Source organism: Hypanus sabinus, chromosome 4 (assembly GCF_030144855.1).
Source record: "Hypanus sabinus isolate sHypSab1 chromosome 4, sHypSab1.hap1, whole genome shotgun sequence".
NCBI lineage: Eukaryota > Metazoa > Chordata > Chondrichthyes > Myliobatiformes > Dasyatidae > Hypanus > Hypanus sabinus.
The window spans coordinates 160320153-160342606 of NC_082709.1; the positions used below are offsets into that span (position 1 = coordinate 160320153).

General features: G+C 41.5%; 1 protein-coding gene and 1 long non-coding RNA gene across 5 annotated transcripts in view; one reads left to right on the top strand and one right to left on the bottom strand.

Moving 5' to 3' along the window:
- col8a1a (collagen, type VIII, alpha 1a) overlaps nucleotides 1-22454 on the bottom strand; it is a 131993-nt gene that overhangs the window by 12289 nt on the left and 97250 nt on the right. For all 4 annotated transcript variants that reach the window (XM_059968577.1, XM_059968575.1, XM_059968576.1 and 1 more), the window contains 2 exons: nucleotides 12434-12532; nucleotides 3714-4017 (listed from right to left, as the gene is read on the bottom strand). In XM_059968577.1, the coding sequence (XP_059824560.1) occupies nucleotides 3714-4014 (301 nt within the window). In that variant the 5' untranslated portion in view covers nucleotides 4015-4017; nucleotides 12434-12532. The remainder of the gene's footprint in view (nucleotides 1-3713; nucleotides 4018-12433; nucleotides 12533-22454) is intronic.
- Nucleotides 1-22454, top strand: part of LOC132393413 (uncharacterized) — a 31845-nt gene that overhangs the window by 8524 nt on the left and 867 nt on the right. Inside the window, exon 2 of the long non-coding RNA XR_009511865.1 lies at nucleotides 14680-14774. This is a non-coding gene — a long non-coding RNA (uncharacterized LOC132393413). The remainder of the gene's footprint in view (nucleotides 1-14679; nucleotides 14775-22454) is intronic.

Here is a 22454-nt window from a genome sequence, read left to right on the forward strand (position 1 = left end):
TTCCTCCATGAAGGTCATACATATATTAAATAAATCAGAGTAGCAGTCCCAGAACAAATTTCCATGGAACGCCACTGGTCACTGACCTCCAGGCAGAGTAGGCTCTGTAATTAAGTATTTTAGAATAGTTTTTTTTTCAAATGAGTGGCTTGTGGGGAGAAAGATGGTCTAAAATGAAATGTGGCCTCTTCCAAGTAGAATTCAAATGCAAGTTGGATGATAACTTTGTAGAATAATTTCATTCCATCTCCAAGGGCAGTCTGAGCTTTGCCACTTTATTTCTCAATCCTGCTGACCTTCACGCTCCTCCAACAAAGACCAACACAAGGTCAAGGTTCCGCACCTAATTCTGTCAAAGAACAGTGCAGTTCCTTTGCAGGTTTCAATAGTCAGAGTAGAAATAGGAGGATATTACAGATGAATACGTGGCTTGAAAAATGGTGCAAGGAGGAGGGATTCAAATTTCTGGGGCAATGGAACCAGTTCTGCGGGAGGTGGGACTGGTATAAACAGGACAGTCTGCACCTGTGTTGGACTGGAACCAATGTCCTAGGGGGAGCGTTTGCTACTGCTGTTCAGGAGGCTTTAAACTAATGTGGCAGGGGGATGGGAACAAGTGCAGAGAGACAGAGGGGTGTAAAATGAGGGTAGAAGCAAAAAGTAGTAAGGTGAAAAGTAAAAGTGGCAGGCAGGCAAATCCAGGGCAACAAGCAAAAACGGCCACTTTTCAACATAATTGTATAAGGGCTAAGAGTGTTGTAAAAACAAGCCTGAAGGCTTTGTGTCAATGCGAGGAGCATTCGTAACAAGGAGGATGAATTGAATGTGCAGATAGTTATTAATGAATATGATATAGTTGGGATCACAGAGACATGGTTCCAGGGTGACCAAGGATGGGAGCTCAACATCCAGGGATATTCAATATACAGGAGGGATAGACAGGAAAGAAAACGAGGTGGGGTAGCGTTGCTGGTTAGAGAGGAGATTAACGCAATAGAAAGGAAGGACATTAACCTGGAGGATGTGGAATCGATATGGGTAGAGCTGTATAATACTAAGGGGCAGAAAACACTGGTGGGAGTTGTGTACAGGCCACCTAACAGTAGTAGTGAGGTTGGGGATGGCATTAAACAGGAAATTAGAAATGCATGCAATAAAGGAACAGTAGTTATAATGGGTGACTTCAATCTACATATAGATTGGGTGAACCAAATTGGTAAGGGTGCTGAGGAAGAGGATTTCTTGGAATGTATGTGGGATGGTTTTCTGAACCAACATGTCGAGAAACCAACTAGAGAGCAGGCCATTCTAGATTGGCTATTGAGCAATGAGGAAGGGTTAGTTAGCAATCTTGTCGTGCGAGGCCCCTTGGGTAAGAGTGACCATAATATGGTGGAATTCTTCATTAAAATGGAGAGTGACATAGTTAACTCAGAAACAAAGGTTCTGAACTTAAAGAAGGGTAACTTTGAAGGTAGGAGACGTGAATTAGCTAAGATAAGGGCAATTAGGGATCGTATCAAGTCCAAAGAAGAAACATATAAATTAGCAAAAAAAAGCGGCACACCTGAGGACTGGGAGAAATTCAGAGACCAGCAGAGGAGGACAAAGGGCTTAATTAGGAAAGGGAGAAAAGATTATGAGAGAAAGCTGGCAGGGAACATAAAAACTGACTGTAAAAGCTTTTATAGATACGTGAAAAGAAAAAGATTGGTCAAGACAAATGTAGGTCCTTTACAGTCAGAAACAGGTGAATTGATCATAGGGAACAAAGACATGGCAGACCAATTGAATAACTACTTTGGTTCTGTCTTCACTAAGGAGGACATAAATAATCTTCCAGAAATAGTAAGGGACCGAGGGTCTAGTGAGATGGAGGAACTGAGGGGAATACATGTTAGTAGGGAAGTGGTGTTAGGTAAATTGAAGGGATTAAATGCAGATAAATCCCCAGGGCCAGATGGTCTGCATCCCAGAGTGCTTAAGGAAGTAGCCCAAGAAATAGTGGATGCATTAGTGATAATTTTTCAAAACTCCTTAGATTCTGGATTAGTTCCTGAGGATTGGAGGGTGGCTAATGTAACCCCACTTTTTAAAAAAGGAGGGAGAGAGAAACCGGGGAATTATAGACCGGTTAGTCTGACATCAGTGGTGGGGAAAATGCTAGAGTCGGTTATCAAAGATGTGATAACCACACATTTGGAAAGAGGTGAAATCATCGGACAAAGTCAGCATGGATTTATGATAGGAAAATCATGTCTGATGAATCTTATAGAATTTTTTGAAGATGTAACTAGTAGAGTGGATAGGGGAGAGCCAGTGGATGTGGTATATTTAGATTTTCAAAAGGCTTTTGACGAAGTCCCACACAGGAGATTAGTGTGCAAACTTAAAGCACATGGTATTGGGGGTATGGTATTGATGTGGATGGAGAATTGGTTGGCAGACAGGAAGCAAAGAGTGGGAGTAAATGGGACCTTTTCAGAATGACAGGCAGTGACTAGTGGGGTACTGCAAGGCTCAGTGCTGGGACTCCAGTTGTTTACAATATATGTTAATGACTTAGACGAAGGAATTCAATGCAGCATCTCCAAGTTTGCGGATGGCACGAAGCTGGGCAGCGGTGTTAGCTGTGAGGAGGATGCTAAGATGATGCAGGGTGACTTGGATAGGTTAGGTGAGTGGGCAAATTCATGGCAGATGCAATTTAATGTGGATAAATGTGAGGTTATCCACTTTGGTTGCAAGAACAGGAAAACAGATTATTATCTGAATGGTGGCCAATTAGGAAAAGGGGAGATGCAATGAGACCTGGGTGTCATTATACACCAGTCATTGAAGGTGGGCATGCAGGTACAGCAGGCGGTGAAAAAGGCAAATGGTAAGTTGGCATTCAGAGCAAAAGGATTTGAGTACAGGAGCAGGGAGGTTCTACTGCAGTTGTACAAGGCCTTGGTGAGACCGCAACTAGAATATTGTGTGCAATTTTGGTCCCCTAATCTGAGGAAAGACATTCTTGCCATAGAGGGAGTACAGAGAAGGTTGGGATGGCAGGACTTTCATATGAAGAAAGACTGGATCAACTAGGCTTATACTCACTGGAATTTAGAAGATTGAGTGGGGATCTTATTGAAACGTATAAAATTCTAAAGGGATTGGACAGGCTAGTTGCAGGAAGATTGTTTCCGATGTTGGGGGAGTCCAGAACGAAAAACTTCTTCACACAGAGAGTGGTGAATCTGTGGAATTCTCTGCCACAGGAAACAGTTGAGGCTGGTTCATTGGCTATATTTAAGAGAAAGTTAGATATGGCCCTTGTGGTTAAAGGGGTCAGGGGGTATGGAGAGAAAGCAGGTACAGGGTTCTGAGTTGGATGATCAGCCATGATCATACTGAATGGCGGTGCAGGCTTGAAGGGCCAAATGGCCTACTCCTGCACCTATTTTCTATGTTTCTATGTTTAATATTGAATTCTATAAATCCAAATAATTAGCTTTTCCTGTCTGTTAGAGCTGGCCATTTTATCTCTCATCAAATGATATCTAATCTGCTGAGGACTCCCAACACATTCTCTTCCTAGTTAAATTGACAATTCCACTTTCACAGTAGCACCTTTGAATTTTAGATAAATCAGACCGAATCCAGAATATCCTGATGTCTTTCACACAAAAACGAAATATTGACTTTAATCCTCAATTTAATATAATTCTTACCTTTTGCTTCCTTCTGAGGCATCACATTCTTTCCAAACACATGCATTTGAGGAACATCTTTCCGATAGTGAGAGGTATATGGTAAATCCTTTCCATACACTGGCAAGTGTGGCACCTCCTTGCCCATGTGTTGCATATGAGGTCCCTCTTTGCCAACTTGTACCATGTGGGGGACTTGTATTTGTGGCAACTGCTGTGGACCCTGCTTCATTGGATAGTAACCACCCCCATGAACAGTTCCAGCCAGTAACAAATGGACAGTCATTGTCAGAAACTGTAGAGGGAGGAGAGGCACAGCCATGATCTGAAACAAAGCATATGAGACAGTTTCACATTTTAATAGTTCTTGTACCTCTCTTCTCCTCTTGTGGTTTGTGTGAAGCAGCATTAGACAAAACATATCATGTGTTGGGACTGCCCCCCCCCCACCCACCTTCTTTCTATCTCTTCCCCTCTAAAGGGGAACACTGTTCTGTCATATTCAAAAATCTGTAAATGCCCTACCTTTTTTTAAAAAAAGTCTATTCAAATGCATCAATCGAGGAAAGCAAAGTTCAAAAATAAGATGGTTATGCTTTAGTTACACAAGGTTACATCTAGAGTATGGTGTACAGAATTCATTACCATATTAAAGAAAGGATGTATATACACTGGAGGCAGTTTTGACTATTATCAAAACTGGTGTGTTGTCTGTCTAAAAGATTTAAAGAATGAAGGCCACGATCAAAGCTTTAAAGATGCTGAGGAATGTTGTCAGGAGGTTACATAAAGACTCTTCTTTTATGGGAGAACCTAGAACTACTTTCAAATTCTAAGATTTATCTACACTCCACAAAATCTCGGGGAATAAACTCACTGATTATATAGAAGTATCTCATGAAAGAAGTACTGACATCTACTTACCTTACATTATTTTATTTTGACATAAGATTTTCTCTGCATCATTTATGAAGGAACTGTATCTTTTTAAAAAGAGCATGTAGTTGTCGATATTGTGCTACAAACTGTTAACAATACATCTCATTTTACTTCATGGGGCATTCATTTTTCAAAGAATGTAATGTCTCTCAAATAGAGCCACACTGTACAATACCAAATCCTTTAGCCCACCATGTCCATATCAACCATCAGTTACCTAAATATACTAATCTCATTCACCAGCTCCTAGTCTATAGCCAACCATACTTTGATAAGTCAGGTTTTTGTGTAGAGGCTTGTCAGTATATTCCAAATTGTAACCAATCAATAGGTGAAAATATTCTTCCTCAGATGTCCCTCAACTCTCTTAACCCAAAATTTATACCCTGGTCCTGCTCATCTCTCCACAGAGAATTTTTTAAATAATTACCTCATATATACTTCTCATAACTTTGTACATCTCCCTCAGCCTCCTCTGCTCCAAGGAGATCAAATGCACCCAAACAGTCCTCATAACTGAAACATTCCATCTCAGGCAACATCTTGGTGAGTCTCTTGTGCACACCCAGTGCAATCGTGTCCTTGCTAAAGTTTGAAGACCAGAATTATATGCAATATTCCAGCCGTGGCTAAATGTTTAATAATGTTGTTTAGTCCTTCCTGCACTCATATTCTATGCTCCAGCTAACAAAGGTATGCATCCTATTTGTTGTCTTCGCCTCCCAATCACCATACTGCCACCTTCAAGGATTCTTGGAGTTAGACATCAAGGTCTCCATGTTCCTCAATACTCCCTAGAGCTTTACCATTCTTGGAGACCATTTTTGCCTTTGTTCCAGTAAATATTAACCTCATTATTATTAATGCAACAAGATAGAGATCAGATGGAAAATTGCACAGAGCATTAGAAGATGGAATTTAATCCAGGCAAGTTTAAACATAGAAATCTACAGCACAGTACAGGCCCTTCGACCCACAAAGTTGTGTCAACCATATAACCTACTCTGGAATTTCTCTTCTCTAGAAAACTGCCTAGAATTTCCCTACCACATAGCTCTCTATTAAGGTGATATATTTTGGGAAGTCAAATATATACAGTAAATTGAATTGACTTTATTACTAGCATCATTCATATACACGAGGAGTAAAAATCTTTGTTACATCTCTGTCTAAATGTGCAATGTGCAATTTATAGTAATTTATAATAAATAGTATATACAACAGGACAGTCAATATAACATCAGAATACAATTGTATTAGCATGAATTAATCAGTCTGATTGTCTGGTGGAAGAAGCTGTCCCAGAGCCTGTTGGTCCTGGCTTTTATACTGCGGTTTGGGCCCTTTTCCCATTTTTAAAATTTATTTATTTATCTATTTATTTATTTAACACACCTGACTTTGTAAATGTCCTGAATAGGGCATTTCACAACTACAGATGTGCTGGGCTGTCCACACCACTCTCTGCAGAGTCCTGCGATTGAGGGAAAGTACAGTTCCCATACCAGGCAGTGATGCAGCCAGTCAGGATGCTCTCAACTGTGCCCCTCTAGAAAGTTCTTGGGATTTGGGGACCCATACCAAACTTCTTCAACTGTCTGTGATGAAAGAGGCGCTGTACAGACCACGAGATCCTCAGTGATGTGTATGCCAAGGAACTTAAAGCTGTTCACCCTCTCAACCCCAGATCCACTGATATCAATAGGAGTTACCCCGTCTCCATTCCTCCTATAGTCCACAAGCAGCTCCTTTGTTTTTGTGACATTGTGGGAGAGGTTGTTTGCTTGACAGCACTGTGTCAGGGTGATGACTTCTTTGTAGGCTGCCTCATTATTATTTGAGATTAGGCCAATCAGTGTAGTATCGTCAGCAGATTTAATTAGCAGAGTGGAGATGTGAGTGGCAACACAGTCATGGGTATACAGAGAGTAAAGGAGGGGGCTTAGGTCGCAGCCCTGAGGGGCTCCTGTGTTGAGGGTCAAAGGGGCAGAGGTGAGGGAACCCACACTTACCACCTGCCAGCAATCTGACAGGAAGTCCAGGATCCAGATGCCCAAGGCAGGGTGAAGGCTGAGATCTCTGAGCTTCTGGTTGAGCCTGGAGGGAATTATGGTGTTGAATGCTGAACTGTAGTCCAATAACAGCATTCTCACATAAGCATCCTTCTTCTCCAGGTGTGTAAGGATGGTGTGTAGAGCTGTGGCTATTGCATCATCTGTCAGTCATTTGTGTCGGTAGGTGAATGGTAGGGTGCCAGAGAATATTTATGAACAGAAGGGCCTTGGGATTTAAGATCATAGATTGCTGAAAGCAATATACAGGTAGGTAGGGTGGCAAAGGAGGAATATGGCACGCTTACCTTTATGGGTTGGGACAGACAGTAGAAAATATGTAGGAGTTATTATCCTGCAACTCTGCAAAACTGTTTTGAGTGAGCCTGCAGTTTTGAATGCTATACTATTAGGGAAGTTGTGCCTGCACTAGAAAGAGTGCAGAGGGATGTTGTCCAAATTGAAATACTATAGTTATGGGGAGAGATTAGATAGGCCAAGTTTATTTCCCCTCGAGTAAATCAGGTTGAGAGTTGAGGTGAACAGACAGAGATAAGAGGCAGAGGTTGGGTCAATAGTCAGAATCTTTTTGCCATTGTAGGGGTATCAAAAACAAAAGGGGATTGTTTTAAGATGGGGATGGTGTTTTGAAGGGTAATGTTTTCTAAATGACACAGTTGTCATTATCTGGGCTCTCTCTCAGGGGAGACTGGAGTCAGAGGCCACCGTTCTGTTTATTTATTTAGAGATAGTGTGCAGAATAGGTCCTTCCTGCCCCACGAGCTGTGCCATCCCAAGCAACTCAGATTTAACCCTAAACTAATCACAGGACAACTTACAAAGACCAATTAACTTACCCTGTACATCTTTGGACGATAGAGGACCCTGGGGAAAACCCGGGAGGACGTACAGAGACTCCAATGCCCTGAGCTGTAACAGCATCATGCTACCCGCCACATTACCATGCCCCCAAAAATTAACATTTAAAAGATGTTTAGACAGGCACTTAAATGGGCAAGGATACAGATCTAGTGCGAGCAAATGGAATGAAGAGATTGGCAAAAAGGAAGACTAATAATTGCTGAACTGAAATAAATAGTATGTGTTTCATAAGAATATATTTATCCCTACTCCAGTCATTTGTACTGTATATCTATTAAAGCTCAATTACAGTTAACATTCAGACTGATGACTTGCTTATTAGTCAGAAGCCTGAAACATTAATGCTTTTTTTCCCTCTCTCCACAGATACTGTTTGACATCCAGAATAGTAGCAAGCATTTTTGGTTTTGTTTCCTACTTACAGCATCTTTTTATATTTCCAGCATCTACAAAATGTTGCTTTTAGATTATAAGAAATAAGATGTTATTTTAAATCTACTATTACAAAATTCTGGCTTTAATTCTATTTTAATCTATAGTACGTCTCAGATTAACAACTTGCAGGAAGGTGTTAATGGGGGAAAAGTAAACTGGCAATAATTTTGTATTTCGTCCAGCAACTGAGTACATGAGAAAGGACGTTTCATTCCCCACAAAATATGCTCCTTCTCCCAAAAATAATCCATTAAACCGTTTCTAGCATGCCCAAATCCATTTAAGTATTTAAACTTGGTTTCAAATGCTGTTTTTACACTCAGTTTACTTTCTACTCTGAAAATCCATGGGATCCGGTTCTCCAGCTGCTAAGAGTATCACTTTATGGATAGAAACACCTTATACTGTGATTCCAGTTTGTTTCCGTAAATACAAAATTTTGGACTACTCTACTTAAAGAATATTACATTTTCCAGATATTTCCTGAGTTCTAGACAGTAAAGAATGTTTTGTAGCACTACAAAATCTCCTAATTTTATAGATCAAGAAAGACTTGTGTCTTCTTACCTTTTCTCTTCTACTTATTAATGGTACAGGTTTTGAAATAGAGAAAGCTGGCCTCAATCTTGAGACTTTTTCTTGTTCATATGAACATGACAGTGTTAATAAAAAAACCCAGCAATTATCTCAAGTTGACTGCTGAAAGTGTCACGTTTTGTAATCTTTGCCCTGACTGTTGTTTACAAAACAAAAGTTTGTTCCTTTTGTTAAGCTGTTCTTGTGCTGGAAACACCACAGGTGTCAGGTGGGTCAGCCATAGATTCAGTGGTGAAAACAACGATGACAGCAGCCGGATTAAATTGACTGCGCTATTTAACCAAAGCCATGAAACAAACACCATTCTGAATCAGAATGAAATAAGTCGGGAGATTCAGGAAGGGCAGGTCATGTTTGACAAACTTACTGGAATTCTTTAAGGACATAATGAGTGCAGTGGATGGAGGGGAACAGATGGACATCGTATACTTGCTTTTCCAGAAGGCGTTCAATAAGGTGCTGCACAAGAGACTTATAAATAGATACGGATGCATGGAGTAGGAGGAAGTGTATTGGCATGGATAGTGGATTGGTTAACCGATAGAAGGCAGAGAGTTGGTATAAATGGGTGTTTCTCTGGTTGGCAGTCAGTGGTGAGTGGGGTGCCACAGGGGTTGGTGCTGGGCCCACAGCTATTTACCATTTACGTTGATGATTTGGAAGAGGGGACTGAGTGTAGCGTAGCAAAATTTGCTGATGATTCTAAGCTGAGTGGAAAAGCAAATTGTACAGAGGATGTGGAGAGTCTGCAGAGGGATATAGGTAAGTTAAATGAGTGGGCCAAGGTCTGGCAGATGGAATACAACGTTGGTAAATGCAAGATCATCCACTTTGGAAGGAATAATAGAACAACAGATTATTATTTAAATGGTGAAAGATTGTAGCATGCTGATGTGCAGAGGGACATGTGAGTGCTTGTGCATGAATTGCAAAAAGTTGGCTTGCAGATACAATTGGTTATTAAAAAGTCAAACAGAATGTTGGCCTTCATTACTAGGGGGATTGAATTCAAGAGCAGGGAGGTCATGCTGCAACTATACAGGGTACTGGTGAGGCCACACCTGGAGTACTATGTCCAGTTCTGGTCTCTATACTTGAGGAAGGATATACTGGCTTTCGAGGCAGTGCCAAGGAGGTTCACCAGGTTGATTCCAAGGATTAAGGGGTTAACCTGTGAGGAGAAATTGAGTCACCTGGGACTATACTCTCTGGAGTTCAGAAGAATGAGAGGGGATCTTACAGAAATATACAAAATTTTGAAAGGGATAGATAAGGTAGAAGTAGGAAAATTTTCCTGTTTTTCCCAGAGAGTGGTGAATCTGTGGAATTCTCTGCCCAGGGGAGCAGTTGAGGCTTCCTCACTAAATATACTTAAGAAACAGTTACATCGGTTTTTACATAGTAAGGGAATTAAGGGTTATGGGGAAAAGGCAGGTGGATGGAGCTGAGTTTACAGACAGTTCAGCCATGACCTTATTGAATGGTGGGGCAGGCTCGATGGGCCGGATGGCCTACTCCTGCTCCTATTTATTATGTTCTTATAAAGTCACCTTATGTTTTAAAAATGGAAAACGGATTGCAAACTATGATATCATTGTGTCACTGTACCTTTTTACCTTTAGATATTTTCTACTATTTGAAAGCATATTAAATATAAAAACAGAGGGAAAAGTTCTGCGGGGAGCATGTTTATTTTGTAACCCTCCTGAGCACTAATCAAGACATTGAGAAGGGCTTTTATTTTCTCTCTCTTTTTGGCCCACTTTTAATCCCAGTGAGGAGATGCTCCTTTATGTCTACTCGTCAATACCCCCGTTAGTTTATCTGCTTTTAGTTAGTTTTGTCCCACAGTATACAGTATTATCATTCTTCTCAACATTGTTCCACGGTAGCTGCAATAAAAACAGAAATATTCACACACACCCCAAGAGGCATTGACAGTCTTAGGGTGTGGGTTTTTAATTTTTTTTATGATTGTGGACACATTCTTAAACTGCTACCTGCTGGGAGTCATCTGCACAACTGGCTGATCAGAGTGGGATTCCAGCTAAGCCAACGTGTCTCAGCGTAAAGTCTGCCCAACAGTAGTCAAGAGTCTGCAGACAGCTGGCAATACTTCGCTGTTCTGACAAAGGTTAAGAGAATATACTGTATCTTTTCAATAATTGTTTCCACAGTTAAAAGCAGAGCTATGGTGAAATACTTCTGAAACAAGAGTTGATGGTAAAATAACAAATACAAGAGTTAGAAAACAAAAGGGTCTCATTAATTACTCCCTATAAGGAGTAGTCTAAATTGTTTAAATCTGATGAAATCTGATAACAATCTTTTTGGTTAACTTGCAAGAATTTAAGGCAGCTAGTCCTCATAATAGGAGTAAACTAACATCATTGGCCCAAGGGTCTGTTCCTACACTAACTATGTAACTATGTTGTATCAGTACCCGAATAGGCAATTCATGTTGCAGGTTTTGTGACATGAACAGGTCACCTTATTTGCACAGTACTTCACCTGAAATCTCAATTGACAAAGCAAAGAACTGAACTGTTAGAGATACCATCTTTTGGATAGGACATGAAAGATCTCTAGCATCTTGGGTGGAGTTAACAACTAAACAGAGCACCACTTGAAATAATACAAAGCTCTCCAATATCACGACAAAACAATGCCAAATCTAGTAGATGACTGGAAAAGCAGTAACTTAAAAAGCTGAGCCCACAATGCTCAGCTCCCCTTTGTTTTGTGAGGTCAAAGTGGAATTGCTGCTAATGTTAGATAGAAGCAGCCATGTTATAATTTGAAATGGCCAGCTCTCCACCTAGAAGTAGGCTTCCTCCATCTCGTCTCATATATGTCAAAACCAGATGGACACTTTGAAAATAGATTGACATCAGGAATGATAGGTACAGCATTTTCACATCTCATATGAGCCAAACTCTCACATAAAGTTAACATTTGACCTCCTATTACCGCAATTTTTGGTTTACCAATGTTAGATTCACAGCATTTATCTTCTTCAGCCTGTCGAATGATTGCATTTCTAACTCTGATGGCTAGAAGATCTATATTGTTGAATTGGAAAGAAATTGATCCTCCCACTGTATTTAATTGGTTCTCTCAAACTATGTTATGTTTAAATTTAGAAAAAATTAGAAGTGGTACTTTTGAGACTTCTATTAAATTTGAAAAGTTATGGAGACCATTTATTCAACATTTTCATATGATGTAATATGACCCTGTTCCAAGTACATTTGATTTCCCGCTTTTAGCTTATGTATTTTGAGAGGACCGGAAGTGACGGCATTGATGAATACTTATTTTTGTGAGATATTATAAACAGCCCACTTTTTTTTTCTTCTTCTCTTTTGTTTGTTTTTTTTTCTTTTATATTACTTATTAGTTATAGTTATTAGATTAGATTAGTTAGTTTTGCATTATATAAATTTTTTTTGTTTTTTTTTCTTTCTTTTTTCTGTTTTTTTTATATTATACATTATGAAATATTTAGATTTACTATGTCCATACATATATCTTATGGCTTATGTCTTGGTAAACTTATTTATATTGTAACTATTATGTATGTTTTTTTTCATATGTAATGGAATGTGTATGTTGGTAATTTCTTTATCAATATATCATCTGTATTCTGTCCATATTACTAATATTAATAAAAAGATTTAGAAAGAAAGAAAAAGTTAACATTTGACCAAGGTTGGTAGTTTCAAAAGGAATAACATTTTGCCATCTTAAATAAAATGACCCAATGAAAAACTATTCCCAAAGCTCCATGTAGTAAAAGAGAATCTTTCTACTTACTTTGAATGCTACTTTTCTTACCTGACAGGGGCTACAATCAGCAGCACTCTCTTTTAACTACCAGCAGTGTCAGGAAGAACAGGATCAGATTTCCAGGATTTCCCGCAATTCAGATCCAATCTGAAAAATAAACAAACATGAAAAGTTCTGTAATGTCAATTTTTCACTCTCTGGCTGACAGCTCAAAACAATAGGCATAACTTCAATACTTATACTTACTATTTAAACCTGAAAATTCAGGAGATGTAATTTTTTTACACTAGAGTGTGCCGTCATTTCTGAAAACATTCTTGAAACTAATGGACATAGTTCAAGGGAAGGTATGAACTCAAAAGAGAGAGAAAAAAAAAGAATCACAGGTACCCAATGGCAGTTTGTATTCACACTCCAGCATCAATGCAACGTGTAAAATTTGATCCTCTCATGAAAATTTTTACTAAGGAGATTAAATAAATGATTTTTTTAAAATAAATTTACATATACCACAAATATAGAATGACCATCCATCTATTTGATTTATTAATTATGACAGTTTCTTGTATGATAAAGTTATTGTTGAATTTCCACATGTATTACTTAGTTTAATTTCCTGCTGTGAAATATATTCTAATTGGGGACAATTGGTAAAAAGAGCTCGGGGCCTTTCAGGACTTCTTGGCAGCCTTCAATCAGAGAGGTCCATTAGACACTTGGCAAAGGCCAATAAAATGAAGTGAGGTGTGAAGAGAACAGCCAGCCATTGCATGAGTGGACAGGCTTTGGTTCAAGAGGCTTGGGTGAGAAGGGCCAAAAGCTCTAAGTAAGTTTTGACTGTTAGTGCATGCTAGTGTGGGGAGAATGGATCCAGGGTTAGTGGTAGACTCTTTGTGTGAGATATGGGAACTCTGGGAGACCCCCACCAGTCTCCCCGATAACTGCATCTGCACGGGGTGCTTTGAGCTGTGGCTTGTATGGGAGAATGAGGAGGCGATAGATAACAGAATTAAAGGGAGGTAGTCACCCCTAAGTTGCAGTAGACAGGTACCTGGGTGGCTGGCAGGAGAGGGAAAGAGGGAAGGGAGCCAGTGTAGAGTACCCCTGTGACCATTCCTCCCAACAACAGGCATACTGCTTTGGATATTGTTGAGTGGGATGACCTTATACGGGGAAGCTCCAGTGACGGGATCACTGGCGGTGAATTTGGCTCTGTGGCTCTGGAGGAAGGGTGGGAGGGAGTGCAGTAATGATAGAGGATTCCATACTTAGAGGAGCAGAGAGGAGATTCTGTGGATGTGAAAGAGACACCCGGATGGGTGCCAGGATCAGGGATTCTCGGATTGGGTCCACAGCATTTTAAAGGGGGAGAATGAATAACCAGAAGTCATGATACATATTGGTACCAGCATAGGTAGGAAAAGAGATGACATCCTGAAGAGAGAATATAGGGAGTTAGGTAGAAAGCTGAAAAGCAGGATCTCCAGGGTACGAATCTCTGGATTGCTGCCTGTGCCTCACACCAGTGATTGTAAGAATATGATGATTAGACAGATCAATGTGTGGCTGAGGAATTGGCACAGGGGGGCAAGGTTCCATGATTTCTGGATCATTGGGATCCCTTCTGGGGAAGATTTGACCTGTACATTGAGGATGGTTTACACCTGAACTTGAGGGGGACCAATATACTATGGGCAGGTGTGCTAGAGCTGTTGGGGAGGATTTAAATTAATCTGGCAGGGGAATGGGAAGCAGCTTAATAGGTCTGAGAATGGGGCAGTTGGTATACAGTACTGTGCAAATATCTTGGGCATACATACTGTATATAGCTAGGGTGCCCAAGACTTCTGCATAAAACTGTATTAGTCAACCTCGAGTTTGTAAGTTTGGCTGCTGGATGTTGGGAATGGCAAGGGTGGAGCTCTTTGGGTGGGGTGTGGAGGAGAGCTGGCTAAAGTTGATTGGAAGGAGACACTAGCAGGGATGATGGCAGAACAGCAACGGCTAGAATTTCTGGAAGCAATTTGGAAGGCAGAGGATAGACACATCCCAAAGAAGTAGTAGTATTCTAAAGGGAGGATGTGACTACCCTGTCCGACAAGGGTAGTCAAAGACAGAATAAAAGCAAATGAGAGATCCTATAATATAGCAAACATTAGTGAGAAATTAGAGGATTTGGATGGTTTCAAAAAACAACAGAAGGCAACTAAAGAGTCATAGGGAGAAAAAAGGTGGAACATGAAAGTAAGCTAGCTGGTAATATAAAAAAGGATACTGAATGTTTTATTTTTCAGATATTTAAAGAATAAAAGAGGCAAGACTGAATATCGAGCTACTGGAAAATGATGCTCAAGAGGGAGTAATAGGACAAAGATGACAGACAAATTCAGTAAGTACTTCGTATCAGTCTTCACTGTGGAAGACTCCAGAAGTGTGCCAAAAATTTGAGTGTGTCAGGACGTAGCAGGGAGTGTAGTTGCTATTACTAATAAGGTGCTTCGGAAGCTTGAAAGGTCTGAAGGTAGACAGGACACCTGGACCAGATGGACTACACCCCAGGGTTCTGAAAGAGGTGGAAGAAGAGATTCTGGAGGCATTAGTACTGGAACTCTGGAATGATTCTAGAGGACTGCAAAATTGCAAATGTCACTTAAATTGCTGGGGGAGGGAGGGAGGGAGCTTAAAGAAATGAAATTACAGGCCAGTTAGCCTGACTTCAGTGGTTGGGAAGATGTTGGAGTCCATTATTAAGGATGAGGTTTCAGGGTACTTAGAGGCACATGATAAAACAGGCCAACATCAGCATAGTTTCCTTAAGGGGAAATCTTGCTTGACAAACCTTTTGGAATGCTGAGGCTTTATATGGCATGGTCAAACTGCACTTGAAGTATTGTGAACAGTTTTGGGCCCATTATATAAGAAAGGATGGGCTTGCAAATGGAGAGGGTGCAAAGGAGGTACACAGAAATGACCACGGGAAGGAAAAGCTTAACATACAAGGAGGATTTGAACACTCTGGGTCTATACTCACTGGAGGTTAGAAGAATGAGGGAGGATCTCATTGGAAGATCTATCGGATGTGGAGAGGATATACTCTAGCGTGAGTGAGTCTGGTACCAGAGGGTACTATAGCCTCGGAATAGAGGGGCATCCCTTTAGAATAGAGATAAGGAGGAATCTCTTTAGCCAGAGGGTGGTAAATCTGTGGAATTCTTTGCCATAGATGGCTGTGGAGGCAAAGTCATTGGGTATATTTAAAATAGAGATTAATAGGTTCTCCATTGGTAAGGGTGTCAAAGGTTATGGGGAGAAGACAGGAGAATGGGGTTGAGAGAGATAATAAATCAGCCACGATGGAATGGCAGAGCAGACTCAACCAGCTGAATTGTCCAACTCTGCTCCAACAGTATGACTGATGGTTTTATGATCAATTCAACAAGCACTACAGTAACCGGAGAATTTGTCCTAAATTATTTTAATTAAAATTTCAAACATGGCTGTCAGAGCATCTGTACAGTTCATGTTACTCACAGTAAGCAAGCATTTTAAATATCTCAGTGAGATCATCTCCAAACCTTACAATAGGCAAGAACAATTTTAAAACATATGGATCTTTGGAAGGTGACAAGCATGAATTTGGAATTACAAACCGATACGGAAGACAAAACAAGGAAGTCATGACGACCCTTTGTAAAACACTCGCACTTGGAGTATTGTGTCCAATTACAGGTGCTACGCTTTAGATGAGAAGATCTTGATGCGGAAGAATTTTACCAAAATTACTCCAGGGATGAAAAACTTTAGTTATGTGGATAGAGTGGAGAAGCTGGGGATGCTTGGAGCTGATGAGATTGCAAAAGGATCTTACATAGGTATCAGGAATCATAAGGGTAAAGACTGACAAGATAAAGCAAAATGATTCCCATTAGCAGATGACTCAAGAACTCTGGGGAATTTGAATGAAGGATCTGAGGAATGCTTTGTAAATAGTCAGGTCTGAAATGCCCTTCGGGAGGAAGGAATAGAGGCAGTTCAAATGCAGCATTTTTAAAGAGTTAGCTATATACCTGAAAGTCTGCAATTAGCACGGCTATGGTGAGAAGACAGGGGGGTGGGGGTCGGAAATGAGTTTGTTGGACACAATGGACCAAATAGCCAGTTTCTGCGCTGCAGTCATTCTATATAGCTCTATAGTGGTCCTTCCAGTAATGTAAAGCAGGCATAAAAATCAAGTATGATTTATGAAGTATGGATTAAGAATCAACTAGAAAATTTCACCAGCTGTCATGTTAAATAATATTGCTCCCCTAAAAGTAAGACATTCAAGTATCAGTGCAATCATAGTTACCTTAATGCTTCAAAGTAGATCCAGAATAAATATTCCCATCAAAAATTCCATGCTAAAGCAGCAAGCCAGCACTGTCTGCTTCTCAACAAGCATAATATGCAGCTTCCTCTGTGGACAGATCAGTATGCAAGATCTGTTGGTTTTAATACCTTTTTGCTGTGGTTTTAGTCCTTGTATTTTAAAACCCAGTTCTTTGATCCAAGGAAATCTAGGCCAAACTAAACATCAGCTATGTGGTAACGGGGAGACACAGATGGCAGCTTTGTTTTATAGGCCTGTCCCAGGACGGTTTATGTGTTTATGGAGCACAGAGGCTGATATTTTGAACTCCAGCAGCCCTATAAAAGGAACCTAGACCACCTAACCCACCACAACACTTGTCTACTGCTACTTTAAAGAGACTGCAATTTGCTAAACCTTAACGGGCTAATTTTCTTAAGACTGTGGGGTTGTTTCATACAATTTGTTTACACTGCCAGATAACAATTGATCATGACCGGTGTAGCCTGTGTTAGAAGAAAGAATGTTGGGGACCAGTGTTCAGGGAAGATTACAAATGAGAAATGTTAAGCACCCTGCACTGTTGGGCATTCTGAAGCCTCCTTCTATTGTCCTAAGAGTCCATAGGATACTTGGAAGTGACTTTCCCTTCCCCTTATGGTCTATAGGTACATTAAATAAGCCACCTTATCCATAAAGAATGTCGAAACTATTCCTATCCTGACTAGAATCTACAGAAGATGTCAGACTTACCTCATTACCCATGGCAGACATCCTACCTCTCCCGGAAGTTCCAGGAGTCTCCCACATATTGATAGCAGCTCCCTGATGCCCACAAATTATATACAATATCCCGGAAATCGATTTTTTTTTAGAGTGAGCGAGCAAGAGGGAGAGAATTAACAAATTCATTGACACAGACTGCTATGAGGTTGAGACTTCCAGCAAAATGCTCAAATCTGCCAAGCAAGCCACAGCACAGTATAAGGAAAGTTTGCAAAAGAAATAGAAAAGCTATTTGCATTAGCATTTAGCTATTAGCATTGAGACTGCCAACAAAATACTTAACAAGGTGTGTGTCTATATATGTAAATAGTTTCAATATGTGATCAAATAAATTGTTGTGTTCTTTCATAATCAAATGTCCTGTATATATACACCCTTGGAGGTTGACCGGGGGGGTGGGGATATGGGGTTGCAACGGTCAGGGGTGGTGGTGCTACCTCCCTGAAATGAGTTTTTGCAGGGTGAGATGTCTGCCATGGTGCCTCTAAATTGTTGGAAATCTGTTCACCTTGTTCATAGAGTCCAGACATTTCATAAACATATTTAAGAATTTTATTAGCGTAGGCTAATTTAAAGAGTCTTTGCCCTCTTCAAAAAGCCTGTAACATAATTAGCCTGTCCACTTAACCCCGTATGTTTGGAAGATTCATTCTGACCCGAGTGTTCACCTGTTACTCTGTCCAGTGGTCTACTGTCCTATTTCCTGATATCCAAGGAGGCTAGTCACAATTCCATGGAGGCTTTTTATTTGTACATTAGTCATGGACTTGCTAGGCTAATGAAGAATCAAACGTGTGTTGTGGATTGAGTCATGTTGGAGACTAGTCTGCTCTGTTTTGTAAGTTTCCAGCAAAGATTAGTAGAACAGGACGTACAAACAAACTGGATGAACTCAGCTGGTCGGGCAGCATCCGTTGAAACGAGCAGTCAACGTTTCGGGCCAAGACCCTTCGTCAGGACTGAAAGAGGAGGGGGACAGGGGCCCTATAAAGAAGGTGGGGGGAGGGTGGAAGGTGCCAGGTGAAAAACCAATCGGGAAAGATCAAGGGGTGGGAGAGGGGATAGGCCGGAGAGGTGAAGAAGGAATGAAAGGGGAAAGCACTATGGGTAGTAGAAGAAAGCAGAATCATGAGAGAGGTGATAGGCAGCTAGAAAAGGAGGCAGAGTGAAAGTGGGATGGTGGAAGGGAGAGGGAGAGAATTACCAGAAGTTGGAGAATTCGATGTTCATACCAAGGGGCTGGAGACTACCCAAACGGTATATGAGGTGTTGCTCCTCCAACCTGAGTTTGGCCTCATCATGGCAGTAGAAGAGGCCATGTATGGACGTATCTGAATGGGAATGTGAAGCAGAGTTGAAGTGGGTGGCAACCGGGAGATCCTGTCTGTTGTGGCGGACGGAGCGGAGGTGCTCGACGAAGCGCTTCCCCAATCTGCGTCGGGTCTCGCCAATGCAGAGGAGGCCACACTGGGAGCACTGGATGCAATAGATTACCCCCACAGACTCACAAATGAAGTGTTGCCTCACCTGGAAGGACTGTTTGGGGCCCTGAATGGGAGGTGTAGGGACAGGTGTAGCACTTACACTTGCAGGGGTAAGTGCCAGGTGGGAGATCTGTGGGGAGGGACAGGTGTAGCACTTACACTTGCAGGGGTAAGTGCCAGGTGGGAGATCTGTGGGGAGGGCCGTGTGGACCAGGCAGTCGCGGAGGGAACGATTCCTGCGAAAAGCAGAGATGGATAGAGAGGGAAAGATGTGCTTAGTGGTGGGGTCCTGTTGAAGGTGGCAGAAGTTGCGGAGGATAATATGCTGGATCCGGAGGCTGGTGGGGTGATAAGTGAGGACAAGGGGAACACGGTCCCTGTTGCGGTGATGGAAGGATGGGGTGAGGGCTGAAGTGCGGGAAATGGAGGAGAAGCGGGTAAGGGCATTGTTGATGACGGCAGAAGGGAAACCACGATTCTTAAAGAAATAGGGCATTTGAGATAACCTGGAACAGAAAGCCTCATCCTGGGAGCAGATGCGGCGGAGACGAAGGAACTGGGAATAGGGAATAGCATTTTTACATTTGGCAGGGTGGGAAGAGGTATAATTGAGGTAGTTATGGGAGTCAGTGGGTTTATAGAAGATGTCAGTGGACAGTCTGTATCCAGAGATGGAGACCGAGAAAGGGAAGAGAAGTGTCTGAGATGGACCAAGTGCATTTGAGGGCTGGGTGAAAGTTAAAGGCAAAGTCAATGAAATTGACGAGCTCAGCATGGGTGCAGGAAGCAGCACCAATATAGTCATCAATGTATCAAAGGAAAAGTTGGGGAACAGTATCACTACAGATTTGGAGCATAGACTGTTCCACATAACCCACGAAGAGGCAGGCATAGTGGGGCCCATACGAGTGCCTATAGCTACACCCTTGGTCTGAAGAAAGTGGGAAGAGCCGAAAGAGAAGTTATTATGTGAGAGTACCAGTTCCGCCAACCGGAGGAGTGTGCTGGTGTTGGTGAACTGGTGAGGTCTATTGTCCAGAAAGTAGCGGAGGGCTTTGAGGCCTTCTTGATGGAGAATTGAAGTGCATAAGGATTGGACATCCATAGTGAAAATGAAGCCGTCGGGACCGGGGAACTGGAAGTTATTGAAGACGTAGAGGGCATGGGATGTATCCCGGATGTAGGTAGGGAGGGACTGAACTATCGGTGTCAAAACTGAGTCCAGGTAGGCAGATAGAATTCGGTGGGGCAGGAGCAGGCCGAAACTATAGGCTTACCAGGACAGTCATGCTTGTGCACCTTGGGGAGGAGGAGGTAAGCCTTTGACAAAGTTCCACATGGAAGGTTAGTTAAGAAGGTTCAGTCGTTAGGTATTAATGCTGGAGTAATAAAATGGATTCAACAGTGGCTAGATGGGAGATGCCAGAGAGTAGTGGTGGATAATTGTTTATCGGGATGGAGGCCGGTGACTAGCGGGGTGCCTCAGGGATCTGTTTTGGGCCCAATGTTGTTTGTAATATACATAAATGATCTGGATGATGGGGTGGTAAATTGGATTAGTAAGTATGCCGATGATACTAAGGTAGGAGGTGTTGTGGATAATGAGGTGGATTTTCAAAGCTTGCAGGGAGATTTATGCCGGTTAGAAGAATGGGCTGAACGTTGGCACATGGAGTTTAATGCTGAGAAGTGTGAGGTTCTACATTTTGGCAGGAATAATCCAAATAGAACATACAGAGTAAATGGTAGGGCATTGAGGAATATAGAGGAACAGAGAGATCTAGGAATGACTGTGCATAGTTCCCTGAAAGTTGAGTCTCATGTAGATAGGGTGGTGAAGAGGGCTTTTGGAACGCTGGCCTTTACAAATCAAAGCACTGAGTACAGAAGTTGGGATGTAATGCTAAAGTTGTATAAAGCATTGGTAAGGCCAAATTTGGAATATTGTGTGCAGTTCTGGTCACCAAATTATAGGAAAGATATCAATAAATTAGAGAGAGTGCAGAGACGATTTACTAGGATGTTACCTGGGTTTCAGCACTTAAGTTACAGAGAAAGGTTGAACAAGTTAGGTCTCTATTCATTGGAGCGTAGAAGGTTGAGGGGGGATTTGATCGAGGTATTTAAAATTTTGAGAGGGATAGATAGAGTTGACGTGAACAGGCTGTTTCCATTGAGAGTAGGGGAGATTCAAACTAGAGGACATGATTTGAGAGTTAGGGGGCAGAAGTTTAAGGGAAACACGAGGGGGTATTTCTTTACTCAGAGAGTGATAGCTGTGTGGAATGAGCTTCCTGTAGAAGTAGTAGAGGCCAGTTCAGCTGTGTCATTTAAGGTAAAATTGGATAGGTATATGGACAGGAAAGGAGTGGAGGGTTATGGGCTGAGTGCGGGTAGGTGGGACTAGGTGAGATTAAGGGTTCGGCACGGACTAGGAGGGCCGAGATGGCCTGTTTCCGTGCTGTGATTGTTATATGGTTATATATGGTTAAAACCGAGTAGTGCAGTGTGTTAGAATTATGAGTTTTTTAGCTGAGGATGGAAGGTCTCCAGAGTTGATAAGGGCAGTGATGGTACGGGAGACAATGTTTTTTGGTGGGGTCCTGTTCCAGGGGTAAGTACGAGGAGGTGTTGGAGAGCTGCCGTTTGGCCTCAGTGAGGTAGAGGTCCGTCCACCAGACTACTACGGCACCACCTTTGTCTGCGGGTTTAGTAGAACAGACTGTCCTTTTCTGGAAACTCCAGCAGTTTTGTGATCTCCATTACTAATGATTTTTTTACATTCATTATTAATTTATATTCCACTGCTCCTGCATAGAATTTGAGTATTTGTGCCTGTCATTAACTTAACCACCATAGTATTAACTATCTCTTACAGTGAGACCTGCAACACATTCTGCTAGCAAGCCAGCCATTCTCTCTGCCAATGAAAGAAATTGTAACCTACAGTATTTTCACACTGGGCTCCTTCCAGACCAACTAAGGTGACATCCTTAATGCAGTCAAAGAGACCTGGATGCTCTCCTAGCCAACAAATTCATAATATGTCCCACAGGGCACAGCAGAATAAAAACTTCCACAGCTTGCTTCCAAAACAGTCTCCCCAAAGTCTGAAATCAGTTAATCGTGTCCCTTTGAAAAATATCAATAGTTCAGCAGAATGAATAGGAATTGTATACATGATGCATGAACAAAGGCGGTGTGTCCGGTAGCTGTGGCTGAATCGAAGGCCTGAAAACATTTCATTATTTATATGTAGTGTACTCGTCATTGAGGCTCACTTGCTGAATGTTTTCACAAAGTTGAAAACAAAAATTTGCATGTTCTGCAAGCAAAATTGAGAGACTCAGTATCATTCTGAACATTTAACCTTCTTATTACCACTCAAAATTCACCTCATTGTGCTTATATGCTGTTGTACTTAATGTGAGCAATCCTTCTTTAAATATTT